We start from the raw sequence: 14925 nt of genomic DNA, 5'->3' as shown, positions 1-14925 counted from the left end.
TCTACCACTATGTCCAGGCTGAGAATTTTCCAAATTTAGTGCTGTTCTTCACCTTTAATTATAAACACAGTCTTTAGGTCATTCCTTTGCTGTCACGATTTAGCATAAGCTATTAAAAGTAACCACACCACTTCTTGAACACTTTGCTGCTTAGATATCTCTTGCACCTGACACCGTAGGTCATCACTCTTGATTCAGCCTTCCACAAAGCCTTAGGGCATGGACACAGTGCACCCGAGTTCTTTGCTACAGAGTAACATGGGTCAATTTTGACCCAGCTCCCAACATGTTTCTCATTTCTATCTGAGACTTTTTTCAACATGGCCTGTACTGTCCATATTTCTATCAGCATTGTAAAAAATTTAAATTTAGGACCTTCCAAATTTATCGTGCAAAAGGGAAAACCTAAGCCCTGAAAGCTGACTGAGGTAACACAACTTCCCCCGACTCTGGTGCATGACCGTTGCTTTCTGACCTTTGTGTTGGGATGTTATACATTAACTAGACTCTTCTTTATTCAAATCTGAACTAAACAACGTGAAGATAGAGACCCTTGTGGACTGTCTCCTTTTAATAGAATGTTAAACTATGCCCTTAGATTGTCATCAAAAGTAGCCAATGAAATCTTATATCTATATGTTAGCCTTTTTTATGGAAAATGTTGTAATTTTGTTCATCAACTTCATTTTGCCGGTATAAGCAATCCTCATTTTCCCCTACACCAGGATAACTGCTCACCATTCTTTGGAATAGCTGTGCTCCTTACATGGCTGCACTCATACTTTGTGCTTCAATGAACTCTTTTAACTAGATGCTGAGTCTTTTGACTATTTTAGGTTGACAGCATTTTGGTCACAACCGTTTAACCACTCTCTAAGAAGTTTCAAACTTTCTCTCAATTCTTTGTCTTCTTCTGAGCCCTCCAAACTCTTCTAACCTCTTTCCATTGCCCAGTTCCAAAGCTTCTTTCACATTTTCAGGTATCTTTATAGCAACACCCTACTCCCTGGCAACAATTTCCTGTTGTAGTCCATTTTTTGTTGCTATAAAGAAATATCTGAGGCTGGGTAATTTATTTCAGAAATGTTTATTAGGCCCATGATTCTGATAGCTGGAAATTTCAAGATTGGGCATCTGCAGCTGGCAAGGGTCTCGGGATGCTTCTATTCATGGTAGAAGGTAAAAGGGAGCTGGCATGGGCATGGATGACATGGTGAGAGAGGAAGCAAGAGAGATAGTGGGGAGATGCCAGGCTCTTTTCAACAACCAGTTCTTGTGGGGAATAATAGGATTAGGACTCACTCACTCCTGAGGGAGGGCATTAATCTATTCATGAGGGATTCTCCTTCATGACTCAAACACCTGTTAGGCTCCATCTCAAATTTCAATATGAGGTTTATTGGGAGCAAACATCCAAACTGGAGCACCTCAGAACACCTTTCTCCTCGGAAATATCTGTCCTTATCAATTAGTCAACAAATATTGACTGAGTGCTACTCTCAGATAGACACAGAGATGAGCATGACAGATTCATTCCTGTTCGGAAGTGAGACAGATAATAACGTGTAAAATAATTAAGTTCATCTTATATACCATAAAGGATAAATCAGAGGTCAGATCATAACACACCTCTCCTCAGAACCCACCAGTGAATCTCAATTTCATGCAAAATTAACTTCAGGGTTTTTACCTCATTATTCAAGGTCCGGTATGATTTTCACATGCTCTCTTCATCTCTGGCTTTATGTCCTGTTCCTTTACACCCTTATTCACTGCACATCAACTACATGGTCTTTCTTCCTGTTTCTTGAAGGCACACTCTGCCTTAGGGTATCTGCACTTGCTGTTTTCTCTTCTCAGACTGATTTTTCATAGATATCTACATGGATAACTCTCTCTCCTACTTTATTTCCTTGCTAAATATTTTTGTCAACTTCTCAATGAAGCTTACCTTGATCACCTTCTCAAATTGGCAACCCACCTCCAAGTTAGTTCTTCCTACTCCTCATTACTAGGCACTATTTTCCCTAATACTCACTACCTGCTAACATATCTACTTACTATTTTTGCCTCTCTCTCCTTCCATTAGAATCTAAGCTTCATGAGGGCAGATATGTTTCCCCATTTTGTTCAATGATTTAGCTCAAGGACTTTTAACAGTAGCTAGCACACAGTAAATACTCAGTAAATAGCTGAGAGAACGAATAAGGGCTGTAAAGAAAAGAAAACATGTTGTTATAATAATGTGTGTGCCTGTGTGAAGTACGTAGCTGTGTATGTGAGACAGCCTAAGTGCATGTATGTATGTTTTCATGTGTGTGCATGTGACTGTGTGGGATGTATGTATAGCTGTTATGTGTATGCGGTTCTGTGTGTAAAGACATGTGTGTCATAGGCTCAAAATAAAGGGATGGAGGAAGATCTACCAAGCAAATGGAAAACAAAAAAAGCAGGGGTTCCACTCCTAGTCTCTGATAAAACAGATTTTAAACCATCAAAGATCAAAAGAGACAAAGAAGGCCATTACATAATGGTAAAGGGATCAATTCATCAGGAAGAGCTAACTATCCTAAATATATATGCACCCAATACAGGAGCACCCAGATGCATAAAGCAAGTCCTTAGAGACTTACAAAGAGACTTAGACTCCCACACTATAATAATGGGAGACTTTACCACCCCATTGTCAATATTAGACAGATCAACGAGACAGAAAGTTAACAAGGATATCCAGGAATTGAACTCAACTCTGCACCAAGCAGACCTAATAGACATCTACAGAACTCTCCACCCCAAATCAACAGAATATACATTCTTCTCAGCACCACATCGCACTTATTCCAAAATTGACCACATAGTTGGAAGTAAAGCACTCCTCAGCAAATGTAAAAGAACAGAAATTATAACAAACTGTCTCTCAGACCACAGTGCAACCAAACTAGAACTCAGGACTAAGAAAATCAAAACCGCTCAACTACGTGGAAACTGAACAACCTGCTCCTGAATGATTACTGGGAACATCATGAAATAATGGCAGAAATAAAGATGTTCTTTGAAACCAATGAGAACAAAGACACAACATACCAGAATCTCTGGGACACATTTAAAGCAGTGTGTAGAGGGAAATTTATAGCACTAAATGCCCACAAGAGAAAGCAGGAAAGATCTAAAATTGGCACCCTAACATTAAAATTAAAAGAACTAGAGAAGCAAGAGCAAACACATTCAAAGCTAGCAGAAGGCAAGAAATAACTAAGATCAGAGCAGAACTGAAGGAGATAGAGACACAAAAAAGCCTCCAAAAAATCAATGAATCCAGGAGCTGGTTTTTGGAAAAGATCAACAAAATTGATAGATCGCTAGCAAGACAAATAAAGAAGAAAAGAGAGAAGAATCAAATAGACGCAATAAAAAATGATAAAGGGGATATCACCACCGACCCCACAGAAATACAAACTACCATCAGAGAATACTATAAACACCTCTACGCAAATAAACTAGAAAACCTAGAAGAAATGGATAATTTCCTGGACACTTACACTCTCCCAAGACTAAACCGGGAAGAATTTGAATCCCTGAATAGACCAATAGCAGGCTCTGAAGTTGAGGCAATAATTAATAGCCTACCAACCAAAAAAAGTCCAGGACCAGATGGATTCACAGCTGAATTCTACCAGAGGTACAAGGAGGAGCTGGTACCATTCCTTCTGAAACTATTCCACTCAATAGAAAAAGAGGGAATCCTCCTTAACTCATTTTATGAGGCCAACATCATCCTGATACCAAAGCCTGGCAGAGACACAACAAAAAAAGAGAACTTTAGACCAATATCCCTGATGAGCATTGAAGCAAAAATCCTCAATAAAATACTGGCAAACTGAATCCAGCAGCACATCAAAAAGCTTATCCACCATGATCAAGTGGGCTTCATCCCTGGGATGCAAGGCTGGTTCAACATACGCAAACCAGCATAAAAACAGAACCAAAGACAAAAACCACATGATTATCTCAATAGATGCAGAAAAGGCCTTTGACAAAATTCAACAGCCCTTCTTGCTGTAAACTCTCAATAAATTTGGTATTGATGGAATGTAGCTCAAAATAATAAGAGCTATTTATGACAAACCCACAGCCAATATCGTACTGGATGGGCAAAAATTGGAAGCACTCCCTTTGAAAACCGGCACAAGACAGGGACCGCCTCTCTCACCACTCCTATTCAACATAGTGTTGGAAGTTCTGGCTAGGGCAATCAGGCAAGAGAAAGAAATAAAGGGTATTCAGTTAGGAAAAGAAGAAGTCAAATTGTCCCTTTTTGCAGATGACATGATTGTATATTTAGAAAACCCCATCCTCTCAGCCCAAAATCTCCTTAAGCTGATAAGCAACTTCTGCAAAGTCTCAGGATACAAAATCAATGTGCAAAAATCACAAGCATTCTCATACACCAGTAACAGACAAACAGAGAGCCAAATCATGAATGAACTCCCATTCACAATAGCTTCAAAGAGAATAAAATACCTAGGAATCCAACTTACAAGAGATGTAAAGGACCTCTTCAAGGAGAGCTACAAACCACTGCTCAGTGAAATAAAAGAGGACACAAACAAATGGAAGAACATACCATGCTCATGGATAGGAAGAATCAATATTGTGAAAATGGCCATACTGCCCAAGGTAATTTACAGATTCAATGCCATCCCCATTAAGCTGCCAATGACTTTCTTCACAGAATTGGAAAAAACTGCTTTAAAGTTCACATGGAACCAAAAAAGACCCCGCATTGCCAAGACAATCCTAAGCCAAAAGAACAAAGCTGGAGGCATCAAGCTACCTGACTTCAAACTATACTACAAGGCTACAGTAACCAAAACAGCATGGTACTGGTACCAAAACAGAGATATATCATCACTTGCCATCAGAGAAATCCAAATCAAAACCACAATGAGATACCATCTCACACCAGTTAGAATGGCAATCATTAAAAAATTAGGAAACAACAGGCGCTGGATGTGAAGAAATAAGAACACTTTTACACTGTTGGTGGGACTGTAAACTAGTTCAACCATTGTGGAAAACAGTGTGGCAATTCCTCAAGGATCTAGAAATAGAAATACCATTTGACCTAGCCATCCCATTACTGGGTATATACCCAAAGGATTATAAATCATGCTGCTATAAAGACACATGCACACATATGTTTATTGCAGCACTATTCACAATAGCAAAGACTTGGAATCAACCCAAATGTCCATCAGTGACACACTGGATTAAGGAAATGTGGCACATATACACCATGGAATACTATGCAGCTATAAAAAAGGATGAGTTTGTGTCCTTTGTAGGGACATGGATGCAGCTGGAAACCATCATTCTCAGCAAACTATTGCAAGGACAGAAAACCAAACACTGCATGTTCTCACTCATAGGTGGGATTTGAACAATGAGATCACTTGGACACAGGAAGGGGAACGTCACATACCGGGGCCTATTGTGGGGAGGGGGGAGTGGGGAGGGATAGCATTAGGAGATATATCTAATGTAAATGATGAGTTAATGGGTGCAGCACACCAACATGGCACATGTATACATATGTAACAAACCTGCACATTGTGCACATGTACCCTAGAACTTAAAGTATAAAAAAAAGACATATGTGTAAGATTGTGCATGTTTGTGTGCATGTGTGCCTACACGTTTGTCAGTACATGGATGTATGTGAGACTGTGTATGTGTATGTGTGTGCAAGTGTGTGTAGAGCTGCATGAGCAGGTGTACAGGTGTTTATGCATACTTACATGCATGCATGTGTGTTGGTAGATGTGGATGTGTGTGAACGTATGTGTGCGAATGTGTATGTAATTATGTGTGTGTGGATGTATGTGAATGTATGTGTGCAAATTTGTATGTAATTATGTATGTGACTGTAGTGTATATGTAGCTCTGCAGTTAAGTGTACGTCTATATATCTGTTTATGAGTTTGGCATGTGCATAAGACTGACTGTAAGTGTAAGTGTGTGTATTCATGTGTGTGAGTGGTGGGGGGCTAGAAGTGTGACTAGATATTTGTGTGTGCTTGCATGTGTGAGTGTCTATGTGTGGCGGTGGAATTGCAGATGTATGTGTGGCTGTATCTATATTTGTGTGTGTGTGCATGTGTCTGAGTGTGTGTAAGTCCTAAATAGCAGTCACAGTATTTACAATGGTCTAAAAACCCCTCTCTGGGTGGTCCTTTGCACCTGGCCACTGGGGACACTGCCAAGTCATGATGCTGGACTTTGCTGAGTGTCTTTTCTTTTCGGTTTTACAAATTTTGACCTTTAGACACATTTCAGGATAGCATATTCTACTGGGAAATCTGTGAGGTGGAAAATCAAAATTTTCCTGATGACTGTTTAAAAAGAATAATGGCTAGCTCATGTCTTCAGTGTTTTATAGATGTGCTCACATGTAATCATAACAAGAACTCTACAGGAGAAGTATCCAGCGCCTCATTTTATAGATAAGGAAATTGAGGCTCAGAGAGGACGGGCGACTTGGCTAAGCTCCCACAGTTGGTAAGTGCTACAACAGGACTCAAATCTAACGTCAAAGTCCAGTGTCCTTCTCATATGGAACACCATGTTTCTGCAAAGAGGCATTTTAAAAGATAAATGATTTGAAATAGTCACTGTTGGAGGCTGTGCGCAATCAACTGACCATCTCTGTGTTCCTAGAATCTGGCCCACAGTGGGGATTCAATGTTTGGGGAAGATAGAAACAGTGCTGGAGTTTCTGGGGAAACGTTGGGAGCAGAACTCTGTGGTGGGGGGCTCAGAATTTCCCAGGGCAGGGGGTTTTGAGTCAGGAATCAGAACCACCGCTGGAAAAACAGATTTTCTTTATCACGCTCTACCTCTGATCATCTCAGGAAGTTTTTGGTGGCCTGGGTGGATGGACCCAAGGTTTCGGAAGCAGCCTGAAGCAAGAGACGATGCCTGAGAATTGCCATCAGAAGACCCATTTTAAATCTTAGCTGTACTACTTACCAAATGAGCACACACACTGACCTGCTGTGCCTCAGTTTCCTCCTGTACAAAATGGAGATAAAAATAGCATCTGGTAGGATCATGGTAAAGCCTGAGTGAGACAATTCTAGAGGCTTCTCACTTGTCCTGATGCCAGAGGGGTATGATGCTGCACCCCTAAGCCTCTAAGACATGGAGAACAATGCAAAGTGCTAGATTTCTGCAAAGCCTTATGTTTGATCTAAAAAAACCTGTTCAAAAGTATCATTGTGCTTCAGGAGATAATTCTGCCTCTGCTTCTCACTTTCAGAGTTGAGGGCTGCATCTGACATGTGACTGTGGTTTCGAGTCTCTGGAGTCCCATTTTTTTGTCTCTTCCATGGAGTTTGTTTGCTGCAGTTTGAGGAGCTAAGGCATATGAGAAATACCAGGTACATAATTAGTGCTTTGGAAAGAAACTGCTATTTCCATGATTATTGGGAGCTTTCATGAGGCAACTCACCCAGAGACCCCTTGCATGAAGGTAGGAAACTCATCGGTCGTCTGAGGTGTGGGATCTTAATGTCCCCTCTGGAAAATGGGATCGTAGACTGAGTAATAGTAACTAGGAATAACATTTGTTGGTTGGGCGCGGTGACTCACACCTGTAATCCCAGCACTTTGGGAGGCCAAGGTGGGTGAATCACCTGAGGTCAGGAGTTTGAGACCAGTCTGGCCAACATGGAGAAACCCCATCTCTACTAAAAAAATTCTAAAATTAGCTGGGTGTGGTGGTGGGCACCTGTAATCCCAGCTACTCAGGAGGCTGAGGCAGGAGAGTCACTTGAACCTGGGAGGTGGAGGTTGCAGTGAGCCGAGACAGCGCCACTGCACTCCAGCCTGGGGGACAAGAGGGAAACTCAGTCTCAAAAACAAACAAACAAACAAACAAACAAACAAACAAAAACACATTTATTGAGAGAACGTTTAGTGTGCTGCAAACTAGGCAGGTGTTTCATTCAATCACCTCTATAACCCTAGCAGTTATCTATTATTATCTCCAATTCAGCATGTGGAAACTGAGGCTCAGACAGTGTAAGTCAACCACCCAAGTAGGTAAGTGGCACCACAAGGCCTCAACCCAGGTCTGGTTCGCATCATGCCTAGCTCTTAACCACTCTGCTGATGCCCCAACACCTACATCCTCAGTGTCTGAATTGAAAAATATGAGAAAATGAGAAACAAATGCAGGTTTGGGGGTTGTTGGGCCTGGCATTCAAATCTCAGCTCTGCCACTTACAGCTGTGCAAGTTTGGGTGAGTGGCTCCACCTTTCTGAGCCTCAGATCTCTCTTCTGTAAAATCGGGTTCACCAGGCGATTGTTTCTGTCTCAGTGCCTTTGAACCTGCTCTTCTGTCTCTGGGAGTGCCCTCCCCGACCCCCACATCTGCACAGCTCACTCCCTCACCTTTCAGTTTGTTCAAACATCGTCTTCGCAAATCCCTTCCTGGCTACCCTATTTCAAATCCTGCGCCACCATCCCATAGTCCCTCTTCACTACTTGTACTTTATTTTCCTCTTTCGCGCTGACACTGTCTGACATACTCTAATTTTTAAAATTAGATTTATGCAAAAGTAGTTGCGGTTTTTACCATCAAAAGTAAAGAACCTAATAGTTCTTTGTTGTCTCTCTTTTCATTAGGTTGCCATTTCCAGAAGGTGGGGGTTTTTGTCTCTTTCATTCACTGGTGTATCCTCAGTGCCTAGAACTGTGCTGGGTACAGAGTGGGAATAGAACCATTTTTTGCTAAATGAAGGGATGAATGAAAGATACCTACTTTATTGCTTTTTGCAGAGCTTAAGTGAGATAATGTCTAGTAAGTCCACAGTGAAGTTCAACAGTTAAGAAAGCTCAATCTGTGGTAGTGGTTTACTATCATCATCATCACCACCACCACCCTCATGATCCTCTTGTTCATCTTTATTACTGTAAGTGTACAAGGTGAGCTGTGGATTCTCAGGCAGAAATCCTGAAATGAAAGGATCAGTGCTCCCATCTGGCATATCCTGGACTTCCTTGATTCTCTCCTTACCTTAAAGATGTTGCTGTGAGGCTGGACACCATGGCTCACGCCTGTAATCCCAGCACTTTGGGAGGCTAAAGTGGGTGGATCACTTGAGGTCAGGAGTTTGAGACCAGCCTGGCCAACATGGTGAAACCCCATCTCTACTAAAAATACAAAAATTAACTGGGCGTGGTGGTGCACGCCGGTAGTCCCAGCTACTCGGGAGGCTGAGGCAGGAGAATCGCTGGAACCCAGGAGGCGGAGGTTGCAGTGAGTCAAGACCACGCCACTGCATTCCCTCTCAAAGTGAGACTCCCTCTCAAAAAAAAAAAAAAAAAAAAAAATGTTGCTGTGATTTACCACATTGCACAATAGGAGATTGGGCTCTTTCTAGCTAAGGATTATTTCTCAAAAGCAAGATAAATACTGAAACAAGAAAAATAAAATTAAATTAATAGCTAACATACAGGTATCACTACCCAATAAAAGCTGACACCACCCCAAATTCTGATGGACATAGTGGGATTGGAAGGTGTATGACCTTTGAGAGAAAATCTAAACATGATGGCAGAATGATAGAAAGGAGTGCACAGCAATGGAAAAGCTTGGGAGCGTAAGTCTAGTATAACACTCCAGCCCCCAATATAGAGATGTGGAAAAAGCGGCCTACAGAGGGAAAGTCACCTGCCTGTGTACCAGATAGAACTGTTAGGTTTCTATTAGGAATTTTTCAGTATTCAAGAAAAGAAACAGACACATTCATTTGGAGAGAAAAAAAGAGGTGAACAGTCTTCCGGCATAATTCTTGCTTGACGCCTCTTTAGCTCCCTATTCCCTTCAATTAGTATCTTATTTTTCATTCATTCATTCATTCAATGACTATTTACTGATACCTACTAGCCAGCAAGTCCCGACATTGGCACTGGGATGACAGACAAAACTATGATCTAGCCAATGATTTAGAAGAGTCCACAATCTACTAGGAAAGACAGGCAAAACAAACCTAAAATAATAAGCAATAGCAATGCGCTATGATGCCCATGAAAGAGAATGTTAAATGGTACTTCCTCTGTTTTCTCAGTATCTTGGCTGAAGCTCCAAGTGAAGACCAGGGAAACACATAACCACAGTTTAATGAGAGGGTGTCACATGACATGCTCAGAAGTAATCCCAACCTGACTTTGGAGCTTCACTCGCCTCCAGCCTGTATATGACAAAAGGCTACTGATAAAGCCAGCAGGTGGGTTTGATGGAAAGGAATTGTAACCGCCCAGTGGGTTCACCTTGCCCACTGCCTAGACAGAGCCGATTTATGAAGTCTCATTCTGTTACAGGCTGGAGTGCAGTGGTGTGATCTCAGCTCACTGCAACCTCTGCCTCCCGGGTTCAAGCAATTCTCTTGCCTCAGCCTCCCGAGAAGCTGGAATTACAGGTGCACTCCACCACACCCAGCTAATTTTTGTATTTTTAGTAGAGACGAGGTTTCACCATGTTGGCCAGGCAGGTCTCGAACTCCTTCCCTCAGGTGATCCACCTGTCTCGGCCTCCCAAAGTGCTGGGATTATAGACGTGAGCCACTGCACCCAGTTCAGGGACTTTTTTTTTTTGAGATGGAGTCTCGCTCTGTCGCCCAGGCTGGAGTGCAGTGGCGCGATCTGGGCTCACTACAGGCTCCGCCTCCCGGTTTCACGCCATTCTCCTGCCCCAGCCTCCCCAGTAGCTGGGACTACAGGTGCCCGCCACCACGCCCGGCTAATTTTTTTGTATTTTTAGTAGAGACGGCATTTCACCGTGTTAGCCAGGATGGTCTCGATCTCCTGACCTTGTGATCTGCCTGCCTCGGCCTCCCAAAGTGCTGGGATTACAGGTGTGAGCCACTGCGCCCGGCCCAGGGACTTTCTTATAGAATCCTTCCTGCTACCCTCAGCCCCCTGAGTCTTGATCAGTCCCCCCAGTCTATGTCTTAAATGTATTCTTTTCTTCATGGCATTACAATTGTACATTTATTTGCATTATTCTGTGATAAATAATAATGACCTTCTTACTAGACTCAACTCCACAAGGGTTTGGGCTGAAATGTGTTTCCCCAAATTCTTATGTTGAAGGCCTAACCTCAGATACCCCAGTTTCTCCCAGTACCCCAGATTGTGACTATCTTTGGAGACAAGGTTTTTAAAGAGGTGATTAAGTTAAAGTCAGGTCATGAGGGTGGGCCCTAATCCAATCGGACATAACAGGTGTCCTTAGAAGCAGAGGAGATTGGGCCCCAGACACACATACGCAGAAGAAAGATCACGTGAAGACAAAGGCAGAAGTCGTCGATCTACACACCAAGGAAACGTTCTCAGAATGAAACCAAGCCTGCCAACCTCTGATCCTAGACTTCCAGCCACCAGAACGGTGAGGACTTTAATTTCTGTTGTTTAAATGGCCCAGTCTGTTGTACTTTGTTATGGCAGACCCAGAAAACTCACATAGATAGGGACTAGGCTGGCTTTAGTGTATCACTGCAGTCTCGAGCTCGGTATTGAGTAGGTGCTCCCTGAATTTTCCCTGGAGGATGTGGCGGTGCCAGGGGAGGGGTCGGCAGCACTGGGATTGCTTCAGTTTCCATCTGCTGCTTTTCCTCCAGGGTTGCTCCCAGAACCACCCTTTCCTGTTTGCAGGCCTGAGCCGTGGCTTCAGGTCCTTATGCCCCTCCTGGATAAGACTTTGTGACGGTTAATGTTAGGTGTCAACTTGACTGGGTTAAGAGTTCCCAGATAGCTATGAACATTACTTCTGGGTGTCTCTGGGAGGTGTTTCCAGGTGATACTAGAGATAGAGTCATAGACTAAGAAGATCTGCCCTCATCCACATGGGCAGGCTGCCCTCATCCACATGGGCAGGCATCATCCAATCCATTAGGGCATGAAGAGGAGAAAAAGGAGAAAGGACGAATTTGCTCCTTCATTTTGGGCTGGAACACCTGCGTTTTCTTGTCCTCAGACGGTGAAGCTCCTGGTTCTCGATCCTTTGCACTCGACAGGGAGTTATACCATTGGCTCTCCTGGTTCTCAGGCGTTTGGACTCAGATGGAATGGGCCTTCCTGGGGTCTCCAGCATGCAGATGGCAGATGGTGGAACTTCTCAGCCTCCAAAATCGAGTGAGCCAATTCCCACCATAAATCCCCTCTCCTATGTCTGTATATATCCTATTGCTTCTCTTCCTTTACAGAATGCTGACTAATACAGACAAAATACAGCAGCCTTTGGGAATGATGTGTGAGTATGTGGAGGAAGAACTAGACATGAAGTAGCATGTGCTTTCTTTAACATAACTTTTTCATTAAAATAGTTGTATGTGCTTAGTACAAAAACTTGGGAAATACAGAAATGTAGTGGAAAAAGGAAGAAGAAAAACTACCATCCATTATTTTCTCTCCCTCCCTCCTCAATCTCCAGGAAAATGACAATTAACTAGTTTCCCCTTCATTTTTCAGAGTTGGGATTCTCCAGTATGCAAATATTTTTATTCTGATTTTTAAAATTAATATAGCTTACACTTTTCTCAAGACATACTAAACTGCTCTTAAATATTTTAATGGCCACATTATATGTTATTGAGTTAATGTACTACAATTTTGTTAATCATTTCCTTGTTGTTTGGATGTTAGTTTTTTGTTTTTTGGTTTTTTTTAGTTTTAAACAATGCTGCGTGATCATCTTAGTGCACCACACATTTTCTGCATTTTGAGTTTTTTCTTTTGTGGTGACTTAGGAAGGTAGAATTTCTGAGCTAAAGGATATTGCCAATTTTATGGTCCTGCATACTTTTACCAAATGGTTGCATACAAAGGATGAAGCCTTTCCATTCCCACTGGCAGAGAATGAGTACCCACAAGTGCCCCACGGCTCCGGTAACCTGTCCTACAGAGGGAAATCTGAAGCTCTTAGTGAGACCAGTGGGCAGATGCTGAGCCTCCCCCGAGACAGAGGGAGAAGTCAAACCACCAAGCATTTGCTAGGCTGCGCAGCATCTATGTGGTTGGGGCCAATGATATTCTTTTGCTCTTTCCAGCATTGCGCAGTGATCCTGGGGATGCCGTTTGGAAGCTGCACGCCTTTGACATCTTTAGGGTTGAAGAGATGATGCTCCCCATGGGGGCTGACCAGTGATCCATTAGTTTCTCGTGGAGCCTTCAGAGGTCTACGGGGCCTTCCTGGGGTTGCACCTCATTTCCGCCACTCCTGACTTCGCAATTTACTCCTTTGGATCTTTCCAGAAACCGTCTTTGGCAGTTCTGAAACAAAGGCCACCTAGTGACCAAACACAAAACAAAACAAAACAAAAAACACTTGGAAATCATCATTCCTCAAAAAGACTTTTGTTTTGAAAGAGCCATTACTGTCTGCCTGTCCTTGATTCAGGGTTTCCCCCTAAACTGCCAGGAGCAAAACAAAACTGCCTGGAGCCTGGAGCACAGGATCTTTTTGACAGCATTTGAGCACCACCTCTTGTATCTGATTTATGGTAGGGATCAGGCTGTTCTTAGGGCAAGAACAAAATGTGCTCTGGGGAGAACCCAAGTGAAGAAATACAGAAAAAACTGAAGCAGCAGCCAGGGTTACAAGTTTCTCCATATCCCCAGAGCCTGTCACAGGGCCTGGCCCTGAGTTGGGGCCCAGGCAGAGCATGTCCATCTGATTCCCAGATCACTGTACCCTGGAAACCCTGATGTTTACCTTCCTGGGGTATTTGTATGGTGCAGTCACCCTTTTCACATGCTCCTGGAGTTCCCGCGTTAGTGCCTCTGGGTCATGAGAGGAGTAGTCCGGAGTAAGAACTATAAATGCCTTTACCACCTGCAGCAAAACAAATACCCAGAAAAGATCAGACCTTGTATAACAACTCTTTTCTCCTTAAGTGACCCTTGAATAAATGCCTACATTTACCTTTGCACCATGAAAGTTCTACTAGGTTTTTGGGCACAGCCAGTGACACAAACAACATCAATTTTTCTTTTGCTGGCCTTTCCAGGTGTGACTACTAGGAGCATTGACCTTTGTGGGTTGATTTCAAACTCCTACCTATTTCTCAAATTACTCCCCACACTTGGAATGACACCATTTGAAGCCAACATTGCTTCTCTTAAGAAGCAAATATTTTGGAGAGAAGAGGTTCATACACTCCTATGGCCATTTCCTTTCAGATTTTCCTAACAAGGTAGGTAGGTATGGGTTTGAACAGGTGGGACTGAGGAAAATGCAGTCAATTTCAAGGGGGACTAGGTATTTGGGAGTTTGCATGGATGAACATTTGCAATCAGCAGACCCTGAACTGCACCACTTCTGTTCCAGACATTCCAAAGGACATTCTACACCTTGGGTCTCTCTGCCCACATCTTTCCTGCAGGCTGTCGTATGCCAGGGAGGAGGAAGTGTCCCAGACTCAAGCACAACAAACAGAACACAGTTTCTGTTAGCAATGGAAGGTCACTCGGATGCTTATTAATTCCAGCATTCCTATCTGTTAACAGTATTTTATTAAGGGGTAGCTCACTGTCCTTGCTTACTTCCCACAGGGAGGAAGGCCACTATCATTTCATGTTCAGACAGATACGCTTTTAGGAAGAGCTTCCTCACTACTGTAACTACTAAACATTTGTTGGGCACTTTCTGCACACCAGACTCAGTTCTAAGCACTGTGCATGGATTAAGTTTGAGCACACAGCCATTTGTCACAATCCCAGTTAACTCATGGCATACAGAACTAGTCATACGTTTCAGGTGTGATTTCTTCAGCACATCAATGGGACTCCACACCTCCCTTATTCTATATTAACGGCCTCTGATTTTAGTGGAGAATCACTTGGTCAGGAGTGGCTGGCTA

At 42.8% G+C, this 14925-nt stretch overlaps 1 protein-coding gene and 1 long non-coding RNA gene across 6 annotated transcripts in view; one reads left to right on the top strand and one right to left on the bottom strand.

Annotated features, from left to right (window-relative positions):
* Positions 1 to 6322: 6322 nt before the first annotated feature.
* Positions 6323 to 13995, top strand: LOC114674483 (uncharacterized). Of its 2 annotated transcripts, XR_013411914.1 has the most exons (6): positions 6336 to 6558; positions 7319 to 7439; positions 10135 to 10293; positions 10388 to 10485; positions 11291 to 11453; positions 12042 to 12199. It is a non-coding gene; the product is annotated as an uncharacterized LOC114674483 (long non-coding RNA). The 2 variants fall into 2 exon arrangements; XR_003725640.2 differs by lacking the exon at positions 10388 to 10485 and having other exon boundaries at positions 6323 to 6558; positions 12042 to 13995.
* The window catches only part of ACSM5 (acyl-CoA synthetase medium chain family member 5), a 31299-nt gene continuing 28733 nt past the window's right edge, over positions 12360 to 14925 (bottom strand). For 2 of the 4 annotated variants that reach the window (XM_077986420.1, XM_015125744.3), the window contains exons 13-14: positions 13779 to 13898; positions 12360 to 13336 (exon numbers count right to left, since the gene is read on the bottom strand). In XM_077986420.1, coding sequence (XP_077842546.1) covers positions 13235 to 13336; positions 13779 to 13898 — 222 coding nt within the window. In that variant the 3' untranslated portion in view covers positions 12360 to 13234. Of the gene's footprint in view, positions 13353 to 13778; positions 13899 to 14925 lie in introns of all 4 variants that reach the window. The other 2 variants (XM_015125745.3, XM_077986419.1) reach the window with 1 other exon arrangement.

Source organism: Macaca mulatta, chromosome 20, assembly GCF_049350105.2.
Source record: "Macaca mulatta isolate MMU2019108-1 chromosome 20, T2T-MMU8v2.0, whole genome shotgun sequence".
Classification (NCBI taxonomy): domain Eukaryota; kingdom Metazoa; phylum Chordata; class Mammalia; order Primates; family Cercopithecidae; genus Macaca; species Macaca mulatta.
Note: the sequence above shows the minus strand (reverse complement) of the source record. Positions and strands in the feature narration are given on the sequence as shown.